This window comes from Panthera uncia, chromosome A2 (genome assembly GCF_023721935.1).
Source record: "Panthera uncia isolate 11264 chromosome A2, Puncia_PCG_1.0, whole genome shotgun sequence".
In the NCBI taxonomy this organism is placed as follows: Eukaryota; Metazoa; Chordata; class Mammalia; order Carnivora; family Felidae; genus Panthera; species Panthera uncia.
In genome coordinates, this window is record NC_064816.1 from 36,754,151 (window position 1) to 36,773,833 (window position 19,683).

At 39.9% G+C, this 19,683-nt stretch overlaps 1 protein-coding gene across 14 annotated transcripts in view; it reads right to left on the reverse strand.

Moving 5' to 3' along the window:
* FOXP1 (forkhead box P1) overlaps positions 1-19,683 on the reverse strand; it is a 695,473-nt gene that overhangs the window by 49,458 nt on the left and 626,332 nt on the right. For all 14 annotated transcript variants that reach the window (XM_049642699.1, XM_049642700.1, XM_049642704.1 and 11 more), the window contains one exon: positions 7,772-7,876. In XM_049642699.1, the coding sequence (XP_049498656.1) occupies positions 7,772-7,876 (105 nt within the window). The remainder of the gene's footprint in view (positions 1-7,771; positions 7,877-19,683) is intronic.

Below are 19,683 nucleotides of genomic sequence, written 5' to 3' on the forward strand. Positions count from 1 at the left end.
TGTAAGTATGGGATTTCCTGGACAGCTAATATCCACAAACAATCAAACACAGGAGGAACATGGGGAAAAAAGGCCGCATTATTTCAAATTTGAGCTGGGAGTCGTGATTTGTAAAGGGCTGAACAGGAACTAGAGTTGAAATTTGAAGCAAGGAAATTCTTCTACTAGGTACTGATGGACATTTCTCTGTTTCTCTTGGCTCTGTACAGGTTTTTAGGTCACTGGGTTTTGAAATGTGGATGCCAAATGAGAATCTCACCAGCACAGAAACTTTGAAAAGGACAACTAACTTAATCCCTCAATTTAAATAAAATAATAATAATAAAAAAAATCTAATGATACTTCACTCAAGAGTCAGAGCTTTTTATGAGACCTGTTGCCAATATTAGTGTCTTGGAATGATCTCATCTTTCATCCTGGCGAAATTCCAACACACAATTTCATTAACCCAGGTACTGCAGGTGATAAAACTCATTTTTCCCTAAAGAGACAGCTAAAAAGTACCAGTTATACATTTATGAAGTACCAGCAATCAAAATTATGGATTTTCTAAAAGGTTTTTAACTACTTTTATTGAAAGGAAAATCGCTGTCTCAGACTTTTGTGACACTGCTGCTAATAATAAATTTTACCATTTAGACATGGCCATAATATGGTAGACAGTGTCAATAAAAGTATGGAGCAAAGATGATCCCTGTCTTTTAAGTAATGCCTTCTAATTACACACCGGAAATGATCACGTGAAGTACGTAACTAATGGCTCTTAAAAGAGAAGAACGCACAACGATGTATCTGTAGCGACACAACGTCCTGTATACATGATACTCCGGTACATGCAGACTTCACTGCACTGAGTAGACATTTACGAAATGTTTTCTCTAGTGCTTTCGAAGTCTACGAGAAAAAAATAAATTTAATTTGCATTTTTGACAAAGGTCTGTTTGCTGGGGAAAAAAATGGGTTCAAAGGTTATTTGCTTCTTTTTCGAGCAAGGTGGTGGCACTGAGCCTGTTACCTTTGGCAAAATTGTTTAAACTTTTCCATCTAATATTCTATAGATCACTAGAGGGCACTGTGGTATTTAGGCCACTCTGACCTCTCTGAGTACTTGGAAAGGTCTTGAACTCCTGAACAATGTCAGAAAGGTGAAAGGGTGGACTTTTCAGGGGGATAAAAATGTGTGCCGGTCCCACCCACTTTTTATTTTTCTAAAGCAATTCAAAAATGCAGGAGAAGTACAAAAGTCTAATTCATAAAAATACTGAGTTCCTCTTAACGCTACTCAAAGACCTGTCACCTGGGATCTGAACGGGGACCAGCATCGTCCCTGTGTTCTTGAGATTTAAATGGTGAGGCTGGAGGCTTGGATCTGCACACACCCGACATACTAGAGGGCTGTTCCCTCCACATGTGCTCCAGCCTCCTGCACTAACTGGAGGCGATTTCACTGCAGAACATTCAGGCATGCAAACCGAGAGCCACAAATGGTTTGAAACAATTTATGATATCCGGCCTCCTTCGACATGTATTAGCATATACCTGGTTTCTTTAACATACACTTTGTTTTTCCAAAACCACAAACATCGTTGCTGGAACTTCATGTGGAAGTGCTTAAGGGGCGGAAAGTTAACACCTTTGTGATCCTTGCAGCCTCACGGTGGCTGTTCAACAAAAGCCTCTTTGTCAAGGCTTTCTCGAGATGTTTTCTTAACATGTTCCAAGTAGTTTTAGGCAGGGAACTAAAGTAAACAAGATGTTACCATGATAAAAACACTTGTGAAAACATTACAGGGCGCACTTAGTAGTTTCTTTCACATAAAACTCTTCACAGTTTTGAGAAGTAAAATTCACAGAAAAAAAAATTTTTTTTAAAGCCAATGACCGATGAAATGTCCTCTACTGTCTACAGTCCTCAACCTTTTGGAAGGGTCAGAGTTCTGTCCCATGGGCATTTCCCTCATTTTTCTTCTCCTAGGCTTCTACTAGAGCACAGAGCAAATTTACCTGGGTTTTAATAAACAATATACATTTGACCAACACGCACAGGCATTGTTTTGATCACTGTGCACAGTGTTCTTCTTCAAGAGAAAAGCACGAAAAATACAAACAAAACAAAAACAAAAATTCCTTTCAAATGGATACCAAGCAAGGACGCAAATTACACCCTTCTGAGATGTTACACAAATGACCACCAACAAGAAAAACTAGGGATAGATGGAAATATTTTCCCCAAGCACATAGGACTACCTTGTATTTGTGAAACTGGGTCTGTGTCTGATTTTACATTTGAAGTCAGAAACGGGAAAATGTGGTCATGATTTAACCTTCAAATCCACTCTCCACCTTGTCAGAGAATGATAGGAGCCCCTTTTGAAAAAGAACAAGGGAAGAAGTAGAAATCCGTGTTTTCACTGGGAAAGGTTGTGTCTGCAGCCTGGTTTGAAGAAAAGCAACAAATGATCCAAGTGGGGACAGAATGGAAGAACGCGGGGAGCTTCACCTATCTGGAGAGGCTCGGGTTTGTTTTTGTTTTGCTGCTCCCAGAGGCTGGGAAGCAATGCAGGGCTGGAGGATTTCATTAGACTGAGTAGGAGCGCCTGCTGGTCTCAGCGCTAACAAATACAACAGTCACATGATAACTCGTGGTTGATGGGTTAAAAAAAAAAAAAAAAAAACACCAACACGAAAACTGCAACTTGTTTTGAGAAAAAACAGGGAAATAAATGCATACAATGGACTGGGTATCTGCTGATTCTGATAAAGCGTCCCTCTGCTGGCTGTGGGGGAAAGACAACAGGATGGTTATTTGTACAGTATTTATCTTTGAAATCAAGGGCCCTGTGGTATACCTCACCTTGGGAACAAACACTGCAGAATGATCACAGAAAAGTGTCAAATCTCTGGGTTTGATTTACCAACAGTTATGATATTTCTCTCTCAGGAGGGAAAAAAGAATATGCCTCATTTTTAGACCCATGAGTCTCCCCTCCCTTCCTTTAACCTCCCTCTCTGTGAACACTGGCATTTTATTGTCAGATGGGATTTTTATCCTGAATAACTGATCTTGGCCTCTCTAAAAGTTATCTCCTACTAGCCTCAGCAACAGAGGATCAGAAAACAGCTACCACGCAAAGTCACTTTCCCCTTTCACACTGAGCCCTAAAAACCAGGTGGAAAGAGCCCAAGCCCATCTAAGTGTAAAAACTGTGGATGGTGAATGAGGTAACAGGGCAAGGCGTGCATGGGTGTTTTCCCAAAATGTGAATAAATGTAAGGGCTCTGTGAATACAAACTAAAATAACCCAAGACAGCAATGGCTAAGGAAATGTAAAAAGATTTCTCAGCTAAAAACGTTATGACACCAACAAGTTTACTCTAGGTCAGAGGTCAGCATTCTAAACACCCATCCCTTACACACAGTCCTATGGTTGCTTTTACGCTACAAAAGCAGGGGTGAGTAGTTGCGAGAGACTGTACAGACTGCAAAAATCTACCCTATTTACTGTCAGATCCTTTACAGAAAAAGTTGGCCGCCCCTCGCCCCTCCATCACACTGGATTGTGTGGGACTTTTGGCAAGAAATTTATGGTGACAAATATTAAAGATTAGTCTCTTCTGACATGTTAATGTTCTGCACGGTTACAACATCTTCCCTAGGAATGCTCAGAAATGTTCGGATATTTAAAATTATCCCTCTTTTAAACATGTACTTGAGGGCATAGATAAGAAAAAAAGGACTGATACATTTTTAAAGAGTGCCTAGTATGGGTCAGGCACTTTATGTGATGCGCCTTTTAATTCTAACAACCTCGAGAGGGGGTCACTAATACTGTTATCCCCAACTACACGTGCGGATACTGATGCTCACACAGGCTGTGTGCCTAGCTCAAAGAACACACTGATACCAAATGGCTTCACTACCCCATCTGCCTTTTCTTCAAAGCTCTTTCTACACCTATGGCATGAAGTTGAAAACATATAGTTAATAAATGGTGATGCTTCTAACCCTGTGGTCGCAGGACTGCTTGGATTTGGATCTTCACTCCACTTCCTGCTAGCTGTGTGACCTTGGGGAAAATCACTTGACTTCTCTGTGTTAGCTTCCTTAGCTGTAAGTTGAGAGTAATACCTTAATATTATCACTGTTAGGTGGGGTGAGGATTAAATGGGTCATACAGCTGACTCTTGAAAAACGTGGGGGTTAGGAACGCTGACCCCTCCTCACCCCTCAGGTAGCAAAAATCCATGGGTAACTTTTGACTCCCCCCACCAAACTGAACTGCTAATAGCCTACTGTTCATAGGAAGCCTTACCAACAACACACGACGTCAATCAACACGTTACTGTGTGTTGTTATGTATTATATACTATATTGTAATAAAGTAAGCTACAATATAAAGTATTAAGAAAATCCTAAGGAAAGGAAGTATTTCTAAAACTGTATTGTGTTTATTGAGAAAACAAATCTGCATGTAAGTTGACCTCCACAGTTCAAATCCATGTTATTCAAGGGTCAGCCATATATATAAAGTACTTGGAGCTGACCCTGTGGCACAGTTCTGAGTTGTTTAATTATAGACTCTTACTAGGGGAGCATAAAATCGGGGGATCAAAAGATAAGTGGGGAAAAAAATCTAGAACGCAACAACTAAGTCAAGGTCAGAGCAATGCTACATTTTGTTGACTAAAAGTGCCTTGGAGAATCCAAGTACTCCTAGTATCAACTTGCTTAAACCATAAGACTGTCATGTCCCTCTATAGAGTGAGAATGGAAAAGAAGAGTGAGCCCACAAGAGGTGCTTCCAGAATCTACAAATATGGCACACTTTGAGAAGAAATGCTTAAAACATCACTTCTCATCAACAATGACTCCACGATGACATGATTCAAAGAGGACATGTGGTTTCTGTTTGACCCACACGATATATGGTAGCTCTTTCAGTCCAGTTCAATGGAAAGCAAAGTTGGTTTCACGAGAGCCAATTTGATTACTCTTTAGACTGCACACAGATGTGGGAGAAGTGAATCTGCAAGAAGACTAACTTATTTTCCACTACATTAAGCAAGACACTGAAACCTGAAGACAACTCTGAATTTCCCAGAGCTAAAATCATGCTGTAGAGGAAACTCAGAATCCTGAATTTGTCATATATGGCCAATCAATGGGTAACTCAAGAAATCATTAAGAGAGCAGTGAGTTCGAGGGTTTTTTTCTTTCACGTTCAGCATTTACTCTCCCATTTCTGGTTTATATACTTGTTTTTCACACTTGGGAGACAAATCTCTCATCCCTAACCCCCATGTGGTTCACGTGGGGTGAAGGGTGAACGTCTCTATGTGCTCTGGAGGTGGCCATGCGATGGAAGGAAGGCTGGCTACAACACTGTGACTGGCTCAAAGCTGGAACATGTGACTCAATCTGGGTCACTGGGTCAGGGGGAGCCTGCTCGGGACTACTGGTGGACGACAGAAAAAGAGGTGCACTGTGAGATGGATCAACTTGTGGCATATAGATTTGTCGTCTTTAGTTCTACTTGGAAAGAGCCTAAGAGTGAAGGCAACACAGAAGAAAACCAAGCCAACAGACACAAAACCAATGCTCCAATAGGCTTGTTTAAGCTTCTAGATCCAGCCATGCTTGAGGCGGCTATCCCACTGGACTTCCTAGTTATAAGAGCCAATTATCACTCCCCAACTCCCCCCTGCCGTCTTGGGGGGGAGGGGAGAAAGGGGTTAAACCAGGTCTGTAGCTTACAAGCGGAAGTCTTCTAACAAACAGAAGTCATTAAGTACTAAGAAATAAACAGGCAACCATGGCAGGTCCATAGTGGCTACCCAATCCACTGAGCAAACATGAACCAAGAACATGTCGCGTCACGTGCAAAACCACAATAATTGACAGATGGTTTCCTATAAAGATCCAGGCTCCAAATATCCTTAAAAGGGGATTAAAAAAAAAAAAATTCATTAGTCTAGGCCCCAATTTTCATGATCATTAGATTCTTTTCTTTCGTACGAGGTTGGTTTAAAATTGTGCTATCTCATTGTAGGGGCACAAGAAAAAAATTACATATATATATATATATATATATATATATACACATATAAAATTGTCAGCTTAGTGATAAATGGACTTCTGATTTGAGGTTGAGGGTGGAAATACTCTGATTATTAACAACATTTTTTAAATGGATCATACTGAAAAACTGCCTTTTTCCCTTTGTGGCTCTAAAACTGATACACCAAGAATAGTCATAGCAATTGTGTATTTTTAAAGACTTTATGAAAATAAATCCTATTTACAGATGGTTATCAACCATTCTAGAGATAAGTGAAATTAGCACCAATGTATTTATCAAAGCTAGCACTGGTGAAGAAGGTGAAATCAGAATTTGAAAGTGGTTTCTACCAAAGTCTTTTTCTCTCATTATCTAAATACAATTAGGCAAAAACAAAACAAAGATTTATAATGAGTGATTTATAAGAGAACAAAGCCCAATAACACAACTAGCTTGAATCAGAATAATTGTAAAGGGCTTTTGCTTACTTTAAAGTATCACTGCCCTTGATTGTTCATATTTAGGAACAAATTTTAGGCATCTCTTGTAAAAAATTTTTTTTTAAGCACTTAACTTTCTAATGACTACATAATGCTCATCAAGTAAATTATTAAAGCTGGGAAGCTCTGAAATAGATTCACAGTCTTCATGAATTAAAACACCATATCAGTGAAACTCCTTTCAGGTAAACAATGAATGGATCTTTAATGGTACGTTCTTAAAACAGTTGTATGCAGATCCATAAGGCTAAATACAGAGACTGCTTTAAGAATATACAGACCACACAAAACTAGAAACCTGTACACAAATCAGCTGTTTTCTATTTCTGGGGGCTTGAATGAGAGGGAAAAGCCAAAAGCAAAGACCTCCCAACTCCCAATCTATAAGCCATCATGAAGTCAGACATAAAGGAGTGATACACGTGCATATGTTCAATTATTGCGTAATATATAAATATACTAAATACAATGTATTATTATATTCAGCCCATCTGCCAATGATTCGGTGATACTACCGATAAATTTATGGGGTGTCAATAACACAGGGCAGTTTAGTCTGAGATGAGTAATCTATCATTTCTTTACAGAGATACTTTAGCAATGTTACAGACTTAGGTGGGATAATCCAAGTTTTCGTCATACTTTAATGGTAGAAATTAAAGTTACTCCATTCTCCCCATAAGGACAAGAATTGGAACTAAAGTCAACACCAGGATGGAAAGGTAGGAAGCAACTTGGCAGCATTTCCTTGGCACCCATTTCTTAAGTGTGTAAGTCATGTGTATAAAAATGAAGGGGACCAGTCACTAAGCTGCAACTGGCCGTGAAGTGACAGCAGTCTTGTAAACTTAAGAGTATGTCAGTGACTCAGTATGCAGACCAATGAATACAAGTGAAAACTAAATTCTGGCAAATTTAGTACTGGGAAAATTTTTATTTAATCACTGTCATCCTGAGGAAACGGGTAAACGATAGACTCTTACCAAGAGCATCAAAACTACCCTTGGGTGAACCTCTTTTGCCCTTTACCATCTACCCTCCGCAGATTCTGGGACTATTCCTAGGACGATGTGCTAGCTCTTAGGATCTAGAGTCCATTCTCAAAATGGGGGTGTGAAACCCTCCATCAAAAAGGTATTTTATAAGGAAAAGCATGAGCAGTGGGAGGTGATAGCTATGTAAGAGAAGAAAGCGATATAAAATCATTCTTACTTCAGAAATGATTGGAAATCTTCGCACACTGCTTCACAGCCTGGCCACTTGCATACACCATGTCCGTAGAGAGGATGGCTATGGGGGTGCTCCTCGTGGGACAAACTGAAAAAAAGCACACACGCACACACACACACAAAAGGACAAGAGAATGAATTTGTTGCCAAGAACCATCCCAACAGGCTTAAAAGGCAAGAGGAACCCACATGTCTGAAAGTGGACATGGAGAAATCTAGGGTTTCTTTTCCCCAGGCATTTACAAATTAATTCTGCATTGTTATCTAAAAGCAAGAGTTAAATTCCAGACTGTGACTAGTCCAATGTTAGAAATGTACCACCACGTATGAAAAGTGTTTGACAGGCTTTTGTTAGAGGCAAAGCTCTCTACTCAAACTGTGAAGGATTCTTTAAAAAGCTAGAATTTATCATTTAATCTACATAATGAAAATGATCAAATCTGTACTTGATTTTGAGATTCTCTTGCTGTTTTCTACCCAGGATATTATACATTTTCCTCCTCCCTTCCACTAGAAAACTGCTTTCACATAATTGTATGATCTTTTCACAAATTAATTTTATCAAGCACCGAATAGAGCAATTAAATAATTTAGCATCAAATAACTTAGCAAGACAAATATATCCAAGTAGATGATTAGCTTAAAAACACTAGCGACAGCAGGAAGATTACATCCCTAAAATTATAGACACCATGACTGAGAAGAAACTTGGCATGAACATAAGGGGTTAATCCTTCAGTGGGGTTCCAATCAATATGTAATGATTTGACCACAAGGATCCAAGTCATGGGATGCTTTGATCCACACCATGTGGTGCTTGGGGAAGTGTATCTGTTGCACTCGCTGATGATCCATATTCTCAAATATTTTCTCTATTAGATTTCTGCATCCAGACTTCTTTCAGACAAATTATTTTTACAGTCATTTCCATAACCTTAGATTCCATCAAATAGAAATGTAAAACTAACATTGAGAGTTCTGTTTCATACTCAAGCACATTCTCTTCAAGGAAAGGGCTATTTTGCAACTTATTCCAGTGTCTGTGATTCTGAAGTTGAATCATGACTCCATACACATACACGCAAGTGCACACACATGTGCAGCTTGTAGATTACCACAAGGATGCGTATTCACATATTATCGATCCATTCACATTCACAGAGCAGACATACACAAACGCCACTTGTCCCTGACTTACAATGAATCCGCATTTGGCATATTACCAACAGTTAAACTAAGGAGCACTAAGAGTAAACACACATGTGCATAGAACTACACCTTATCAAAGATCAATAGGTCTATCTATGGCTTTTAAATAATTATGTTGGAAATTTAACATAATTTGAAAAGAGCGATCAGCTTTTTTTTTTTTTGCCTTTAAAAAAAAAAATAATTTTGAAAACCAAAAAAAAAAAAAAAAAAAAAAAAATTACACAAGTCTTACTGATAAAGGTGCCCCTCATGAGAGAAAAGAGTAACACAAGTGAACGAAGGTAGCTCTATAATGAGAGGTACGCAGCCCCGTGGCCAAAGGATATTCTCTAAGCAATTAAGAGGGCAAAAGTCCACCAGACCAATGGAAAGAATTACTACCAATCCAAGATCATCTTCAGATTTTTTTTAATGTTTATTTATTTTTAAGAGAGAGAGAGAGCCAGAGTGAGAGCAAGAGAGGGCAGAGAGAGAAGGAGACACAGAATCTGAAGCAGGCTCCAGGCTCTGAGCTGTCAGCAGCGAACCGGATGCAGGGCTCAAACTCACAAACCGCGAGATCATGACCTGAGCTGAAGTCGGCCGCTCAACTAACTGAAGCCATCCAGGCGCCCCACATCTTCAGAATTTTTAAACAATATATTAGAAATGATGACCTAAGATGATGTTAGTGTAACTATTTTGGTAATCATGTCATGATACATGTAAGTCAAATCATTATGCTGTACAACTTATACAATGCTCTACATCACTTATATCTCACTAACACTAGAAAAATAGATATGATACAAAAACAGAATTTCAAAAAATTACTGACAATATTTGAAACTAAAGAGTCCTTCTAAGGACTGAATTCTCAGCTATTCTGAGGGAGGGAAACCATTGAAAATGAAAACTATTCCTATCAATAGCATAGAAAGAAAAAAAAAAAACCTAACCATAGTTACGTTCTTTACCAACTTAAGATTAATTAAAATATTTTCATAATGTTAAAATTTTTTATATCTATAAAAATATATAATACACATTTTTCAGAAATTGAGGCATGAAGATTTCTATCACCCATTTATAAATATTTTCAAAAATGTTTACTGAGGGAGAGAGAGCATGCACGTGTGAGGCGGGAGGAAGGGCAGAGAGGGGAGAGACAGAGGATCCAAAGCTGACTCTGCACGGTCAGCAGAGTCAGATGTGGGGCTTGAACCCACGAACCGCGTGACCACGACCTGAGCCGAAACTAAGTCAGAAGCTTAACTGATTTAGCCACTCAGGTGCCCCTCGTCCTTTTATATTTAACCTAATCTTGTTATTAAAGAATTTCTGTTATCGACTAGTCTTCAAAATCCTTATTTACTAAAGCAAAAAGCCCACCATAAACGATCTTAGCTCTAGTTACATACTGAAATTGGTCAAACCATCCCTCTATTTTGGACACTGAGACTCCCTTCGTGTTTCATACGCCTATGAACAATGTTAAAAATAAAATTTACCAGGTCAAACATCCCAGTATATAACTGATTTTTACAAGATGCATTCAGAGAAATGGAATGAGTCAATTAATGAGTACTCAGTTTTAAAATTCACTATGAATATTCTATCAAGTTGCTCTCGAGAGATGCTGCATGCCGACTATGTTCTTAACCATTATACATACTTTGTATAATTCCTTAAGTTGGAAACCAAACGCCTCAACTGGTTAGGGTTTAAAATTAATACCACTAGTTAAAAACTGCCAACGGTTATTCTTCTGTGCTTTTTTTGTTAAGCGGAGAGTGTCCTGAAACTAACAGTATGAAAGAAAATGGTAGGTGTTTGCTGGAGGAATTTATGATTACAAATAAAATATACATGATTTAACATGGGCTCTGCCATCCCTTCTCCCCCGACCCCATCTCTCTGCTTTTTGGTTAGGTTATTTGTGAAGGCCCCGCGGCCTGAATAAAAACTACTCTGCTCCAAGAATTTATTTTTAGTTCAACTTGGTATCCTTATTTTTCAAAGTGAGAACAAAGGACTGTCCACTAAGACTTTATAGAAAGACAAGGCTCCCAGAACTAAAGAAACCCAAAACCCTCACACACATGTACATAGTTACATACTCAGAATACCTCTTGAAAACTTGCCTCTACATTAAAACAACATTTACTATGAAAATAAGATATGCTCTTATTTTCCTCAGTTCACACAGCGATAACACTGAGACGGCTACTAAAGAAAGTCCATTCCCCTGCCACCCTATCCCCACTCCACACGGAATTAACCCACCCTAGATAATAACACTGTTAACATCTGGTACGTTATTGTGCTTTTTCTTCTAACACATCACTAGTTTATGAAAATGGAAACATACTATATACTGCCACCTGTTTTTCATGTTTGATATATAATTCAATACTTCTATTTATTTTGTGCGTCTCACAGATACTTTTATTCATGCTGTGAAGGAAAAAATACTGTTTTAAAAAATTTTTACTTATTTTTTGGGAGTGGTTTGGGAAGGGCAGAGAGAGAGGATGAGAAAATAGAAGCAGGCTCCAGGCTCCGAGCTATCAGCACAGAGCCCGACACGGTGCCTGAACTCACAAACCATGAGATTGTGGCCTGAGCCGAAGCAGGAAGCTTAACCAGCTGAGCCACCCAGGCGCCCCTGAAAAAAAAGCACTTCTAAAAGTGTTCAGTGATGGATGTTCCACAACGCAGCTTACTGCAATTTACAGCCAGACTGGTGTTCCCAGCTAACATGTGTTCCAAGTAAAGCTGGTTAATGACGACCACGAGCAGGTGTAGGACTGGAAACTTTGAAATCTTTACTTCCTTTTTTGAAAAATTAATAAATTGATTAATTAAGAGAGAGAGAATAGCTTAAGTAGGCTCCACACTCAGTGCAGAGCCTGAAGCAGGGCTTGATCTCATAACCATGAGAACACGACCTGAACTGAATTCAAGAGTCCGACACTTAACCGACTGAGCCATCCAGGCTCCCCTAAATCTTGACTTCATTTATCAGCATTCCTGATTCCACAAAAGATGAAACCCAATCAACCCCATTCCTAACCAAATGTCCTGGTAAACTTAGGTACAGTAGGGCTTCATGGGGATCCAAACATTTTTAATAAGGTTTTGAAGCATCCTGGTGCGCAGGACCACTGGCTCAGGCCACCATGACCTGCGTGGCCAGTGAGTATAATTGGATACTTTTAAATACATGGTTGTCTGAAATAAAATGCTAGGCTTTGAAAGGAAAAGAAACAGGCTGGCAGTAGTGCTCTGACAGAGCATCTCTGGAAAAACCCGTAAGGAACCACACTGTCAGAGGTGGTGAAGAAACGGAATTTTCACCATGTCACGTTTGAAGTTTTTATTTTATGCACTGTAGGAAGGCTGTGCTGTTCGACTGTTATTTTTTTTCATTTACATGTATGAATACATACCTATATGTGCACACATGACAAAATCAAGTGCTACTCAGGACTCAACTTTGAGACTGCCATCTTCCTTGACAGTGGCACAGCAAAGCACACAGCATGGGTGGCTGAGTCCAGCTCCTGGCCTTTCAAGCATGCTGTGTGGTATACCAGCTGTACTTGTGAATGGGAGCTTTTCTGTTTCACTAGAAATGTGGAACAAACATTTATATTCTGACTTCCTTTTGGGATGGGCAAAAAGTGAAAGAAGTGAAAATGAGTAAAAAATGTTTTTTAACTTGAATTATTTATACATGTTTATAGGCTGAAACATGGTGGAAGACGGCAATCCAAGGACCCAACGGTCAGGTAAAATCAGTGAGCCCAATCATTTCAATAAGCTGTCCTAGGTAAACTCAGCAACGTTTTGCAAAGTATATACTTCCGGAAAGCTGCCAAAGCCAAGGATGAATAAAGACATATTTGGTTTTGAAGGGATTTAAAAATGTTGGTCCAAACTTAAACTTTCAAAAATATAGAGTCAACTTTTTAATAAATTATTTTTTACTACAAACTCCCAGGTTAAAAATCCCAGGGGCAGGGATTGCATCGGACTCATCTCCACACACTCACATAGGACATGGGCTCAACAAATGTTACATGGATTCAGGAATAAGAGACAATAAATAATTATGCTAGGCTATTGGATTTTGCTGTGGATGTATCATTCACTTAGTGTTTGCCTTTTTTTTTTATTCTTGAAGGTGAAGGCCAGAATGATGCCTATCCACTCGAGAAAACAGGGTTGTGACACCTTCTTTTATTTAATTTTACTTCTAATAATATGAAATACAAATAGTGTGCAGTCAAGAAAAGCCAGGTGATTTAAACTGCTCTTAATAATCCTTGGTATATAAAAATTAAATGTTTTTTTTAACACGAGAACAATGACAGCATTTCAGATTAGAGAGAACCAACTTGCCATAAATACGATTACATATAAGTATGTAATAACAATTCCTGACCTTACATGATATCACACACAGTATATGTTCTTCTGTATGGTGTAATGGTGTCATTTTCAAAGACATTTATTTAAGAGTTTTTCCTATTTATTCTTCTTATGTCAAAGTATACCCGCCAGAGTCCTAACTTCAATACAGACTTGAGCCTCTGAGAAGATTTTTTATCTTATTTTTTAAATGTTTATTTTTGAGAGAGAGACAGAGCACGAGTGGGGGAGGGGCAGAGAGAGAGGGAGACACAGAATCTGAAGCGGGCTCCAGGCTCCGAGCTGTCAGCACAGAGCCCGACGCAGGGCTCCAACTCACAGAGTTGAGATCATGTGAGATCATGACCTGCGCTCAAGTCAGATGCTCAACCGACTGAGCCACCCAGGTGCCCCCTTCCAAGTTCACTTCTTAACGACAACTTGAAACTGCAATCATTAAATTCATCTACTGCAACTAAGAACAATTTCTCATTTCAGTCCATTCTCTTGAGTGTCCGTATTAGTCCTGTAAGTTAGTTTTCTGTAGGCACACCTCACTGTACTCAGTGTCAGCCAACTTAAAGGCAGTTCCCCTTTCGGCTGACAGCGCACCCAGCTTCTCCTGTGCCCTGACCCAGGTTCTCCTGTTTCTCTTCTGAGTCTACCCCAATTTGTGTTTTCGCTCTTTTCCAAGTGTGCTCTGTTTTCTTCCTCTCCAGATTCCTGATTCGACTGTAAACAAAAGTCTGCATCTGTGTGCACTACCTTTATAGTTTCCCTTTGTCACGCTCCCCCCAAGTTAACCCCAAATTATAAAATGTATTTTATTTCACTGGCATGTTATTTTATTAATCGAGTTGTGAAAGACTGCTGGTCATTCTCTAATCACTCAAAATTGTGAAATATGGGGGCGCCTGGGTAGCTCAGTTGGTGAAACATCTGACTTGGGCTCAGGTCATGATCTCATGTTCCTGAGTTCAAGCCCTGCATCGGGCTCTCTGCTTTCAGCACTGAGCCTGCTTCAGATCCTCTGTCCCCCTCTCTCTCTGCCCATCCCTTGCTCCCACACTCTTTTTTTCCTGTAAAAAAATTTTTTTAAATAAAAAACATGTGAAATATGTTTTTCTTTTTTAAGTGTTACTGAGAGATTCATATACCATACGATTCACTCTTTTAAAGTATATAATTCAATGGTTTTGAATATGTTCAGAGTTGTGTAACCACATCGCATATAATTTTAGAACATTTCTATCACACCAAAAAGGAATCCTATACCCATTAGCAATCACTCCCCATTTCTTCTCAACCTTCAGTTCCTTCCCACCACTAATCTTCTGTTTCTAGACATATGCTTATTCTGGACATTTCATATAAACAGCATCATACAAGATGTGCTTTTTGTGTCTGCCTTCTTCCACTTAGCACAGTGCTTTGGAGGTCCATCATCCCTGTAGTGTATATAAGGGCTTCATTTCTTTTTTTCAGCTGAATAGTAGTATTCCACTGTGTGTGTGTGTGTGTGTGTGTGTGTGTATCCATTTTTTGTGTATGCATAAAATTTTTTGTGTATGTCCATCAATTTATACATTGATGGACATTCGGGCTGTTTCCACATTCTAGTTATTGTGAACAGTGGTGATATGAGAGTGCAGGTATATGAATGAATACATGTTTTCAATTCTTTTGGGTGTATATATCTAAGAACAGAACTGTTGGGTCATGGGGTAACTCTGGTGAACACGTGGAGGAACCACCAGACCAGTGTTAAAATCAGCCGCACTACCTTATATTCTAACCAGGTTTATTTGAGGGTTCCAATTTCTCCATATCCTTGCCAAGACCTGTTGTCTTTAACCTTGCCACCTCACTGCATGTAAAGTGGTATTTTTTGTGTTTCTGATTTGTATTTACTTACCATTTAATACTGTTGAGCATCTTTTCATGTGCTGTGCTTTTCATGTGCTGTGTATCTTCCTTAGAGAAATGTCTATTCAAATTATTTGTCCAGTTTTTAAAAACTGGGTCATTTGTCTTTTTACTCTTGAATGACGTTTTAAATATACATACATATATATTTATTTTTTTGCATCTCAGTTTCTCATCACAAAAATAATTTACAAATAGTTACTCCCATTTTGTGGACTACCTTGCCAGGTTCTTGATGGTGTGCTCTCAAGCACAAGTCTCTGATTTCGATGAAGTCCCATTTGTCTGTTTTTTCTGTAGTTCCATGTGATTTTGGTGTCACATCAAATAACCCACTGATCGAAGGTAATGAAGATTTATTCCTATGTTTTCTTCTGAGAGTTCTGACTGTCACATTTATGTCTATCACTCATCTTAATTTTTGTGTATGGTGTGAGGAAGAGGTCCAACTTCATTCTTATTTTTGGCATGTTGTCCCAGGACCATTTGATGGAAAGGTCATTCTAGTTCTCTCTTCAACGAATTGTCTTGGCACTTTGTCAAAAACCAAGTGAACATAAATTCACTTTTGGTACATTTTGCACACAGGCACTGGGCAAAAATGACACACCTTGTGGATGAATGAGGAGGAGGTGCTTAGTGATTACTGACTGAAGGGACGAAGGTCGTCTATGCCTTCTAGTAAGGACTAACAGATCCTTACCGCTGCTGTGGAGCAGGAAGCTTTTCCCTTCTAAACTATTCCTCACCCTCTACAAAGACCCCCCCCCCCAAACTGCAAGCGATCCCCTTGCTGCCACCTTTGACCACTTAGGAGCGCTTCTGCCTCCCTCTCTTCGCCACTGATCACCTCCCTCTTTCCCACCATTTGGCCTCTCATTCAGCCAGCCAAAATTAGTGGCATACTGACCCTGAGACAGGCACCGAGGTTACTACGGACGAAGACCAGTTCTCTGAGAAAATGAACTATTGCCTCCCTACGGCTCAAGTCTCTCCTGGTCTTTTTTCCAATTCTTTGCTCTCTTGTCCACGTGCACGTGCTTGCTTCTGTCCACCCCATTACTACTTCAGTCACAGAATCTCTCTCTCTCAGATCTGTCACAGCCCGTGATCTTGGCTGGGTGGCAAGGGGCTGCTCACTCTCTGCCAAAACATTTAACGACTCCAGATACCTCAGGTTTCCAGAAAGATGTTCTCCTGATACAGTTTCAGGACTACCTAGTACTTAAAAGTGCCTTACATTAAACTGTGATCATAACCACGGCAAGTGTCCATGAAAGCCACTTTTTTTTTTTTTTTTAAGTAGGCGCCACACACAGCATGGAGCCCAGTGGGGGGCTTGAACTCATGACCCTGAGATCAAGACCTAAGCTGAGATCAAGAGTCAGACACTTAACCGACTGAGCCACCCAGGTGCCCCTGAAAGCCCCTATTTTACAGCTTCTTCTTTTATTTGTTTAATTCTTTAATGACAACTTACACAGATATGGTACCACTTTCTCTCTTTCTCTCGCTTCACTTTTTAGTTCTTATCACATTTCCCTGCCTTCTACTCTGCTACCGCATCCTAGTTTCAATGACATTTTAAGTATCAGACCAGGGATTTCTCAGGTTTAGAGATGGGATTATGAATTTGATTTCTGGTGATGAAGTGGTATCAGAAAACATGCCTTCAGATTTATTTATACCAAATGTTCAGGAACTAACTGATACATTTATGATATATACAACATGTCGGTTTCCATGACACCAAACTAGGTGAGTTGGCTTTGGAACGCCATCACAGTGGACCTCATAATATGGAGCGATGCGGATGAACAGCAGAAGAGAAGATTACTTAAATCTCTCCCACGATGTTCCATGCTAGAGTTGATCCTTCTGACGTCTTTCCTACTATTGTGTATATCCTGCAAACCACATGGAAGTCAAAGTCCCTTACGGAAAATAAAATGACAGGTCGAGTTTCTTCCTGGGTCCCGCTGCAGTAAGAGGAGGAGAAGGTCTCACACCTGACTACAAACGCGCAAATGATGTGTGGGAAAAGGGGAAATGAGGATGCGAGTACAGCATCCTTTTTCCTGGCAGCTTTGTAAAAATGACCTTTCTCCTTTCACTTTCACTGAAAACACTTCAAGAAGCAGGCGGGCTTCTCAAGGCCCATCGAAAGCTGGGAGACGGCTCAGACGTTTTTCTAGCGTACTACCTTCATTTTGCTTTTCCCTCATTTCAGAAATACGCCATCCTACGTGTTTCTCTATTGGTTTTCCACAAGTACGTGGGCCAGCATTTCTATAACCTTACACAGAGAGAAGGGTGTTGGAGGAAAGCCCACGACACAGCCCAGGCTAGAGGGAGTGAAGATGGAGTGTCCACCACCTGGAACACACACACGCTTCTCTCTCTCCCACTCGCTCATGCGGTGAATCCTTGACTCTCCTTCCCCACAACGCTCATCATCTCAATTTTCTGCTGCTTTTCAAATCATGTTTAATTAGAGGATTTCACATTCCCTTGTGATATGATATTCATGAGTAAAACTTGCAATTGGAGTGACTGTGAATTAGTCTATTAAGTGCCAGATTTGTGCTTTTAAACAATGATTGAGATTATTATTATCTGCTCTCAATATTGTGCCTCGAGATGTGAGGGCTACCTCAACTAACTTTATACCTCAAGTACAAGCTTTTAACTCCTTAGGTCCAGGAGTTTCCCCTCCCCCCTTGCATTACAGATTATCCTGTAAGAAATACAGGGTTCCCTTCCCTGCAATGGCCCTCAGGGCAGGGCCCACAAAAGCGGTGCGTGGGGTGAGTTCGAATGATATACAAATATCCTCACTTTCATAGTTATGAATTCAGGTTCATGTGTACTAGAAAAAAAACTCGACCAATACATCAGATTCATGACTTGTCAGTGTCACATTTTTTTTTTTTTTTTAAGTTGCGCTCCAATAGGGAGCCCAATGCAGGACTTGAACTCATCAACCTGAACTCGAGACCTGAGCCACCATAAGAGTCAGATGCCCAACTAACTGAGCCACCCAGGCACCCTCAGTGTTTAATTTTCATGAAATCTATTTAGGTTAGTCAGTTTTAAGAAAAATATTAAGTAATAATTAGTTAAAAGGTATACGGAGATATGACAATAACTGGCCACGGCAGGACTCAAAGTCAATGCTGACTGGGCTTAAAAGATGGATGCTTGTACGGAAGCATAAGGAAACGCAGCCCTCCTCTTCCATTGCTTTCCTTATAGTCATGCTTCTCAAAGTTTATTATGGATAGAAATCACTGGGATATCTTTTTAACATGCAGATTCTACTTTAGTACTTCTGGGTTGGGGCCCGAGACTGTGTATGTCTGCGAAGCTCGTGTGTGATATCAATGGTGTGGGGCCACGGACCACAACTTGTATACCAAGTCTCTTGAGCGCTCCCTGTTCAGCATCTGACCTAAAAAGGACTGTTATTAAAGGAGCCTTTCTGGCTTCTTAAAGGAGTGGTCATGGGGTGCCCTATTCACTGTGGGTTGACAAACAAGTTAGAGATGGATAAAAATGGAAAGGGGTGACCCTGGGCACTCCTCACCAAGCAAGAGCTGCAGACTCAAAAAAAAAAAAAAAAAAAAAAAAAAAAAAAGGCTGCCTGGCCCTGTTACCTAAGAAATACAGGCAAGGCTTTTTAAAATTTAGTATCACAAAGCAGGTAAGACTGAAGGAAGTTAGCATGGGGAAAGGAGTACTTCCTGTCTAATAAACACCAATTTTACATTAACCCAAATTCGGTGAGTGCTTTCATCTGAGAATGATGTCTGCCAGATACTACACTGATCTATCAGGAATACCCTGCCATAAACTGATGAATCGGTGAATGTGACCACTCAAAACATCGCAGCCCCCTGACTCTCTGTCTGGTTGCTATCCCCGGACCCGGAAGTACAAGATGTATGGGTGAATAAACAGGATGGGGAATTAGATTTTTAGGAAGATAAATGATAGTTTTGGGCTTTTCTAGGAAACCAGGGTAAACATACCATGAAAGCAGGGTTTCAATTCACTTGGCACAGTACCATATTCAGTCAAGGTCCCTCTCTTCAGCAAAAAGAGGAAAGCCTAGGGGTGCCTGAGTGGCTCAGTCAGTTAAGTTTCTGACTTTGGCTCAGGTCATGATCTCATGGTTTGTGGGTTCAAGCTCTGCATGAGGTTCTGTGCTGACAGCTCAGAGCCTAGAGCCTGCTTCGGATTCTGTGTCTCCCTCTCTCTCTGCCCCTCCCCCCAATCTCTTTCAAAAATAAACATTAAAAAAAGTTTTTAAAAAAGAGGAAATCCTACAAAAATATTCCAATATATGACATGCATGCACTC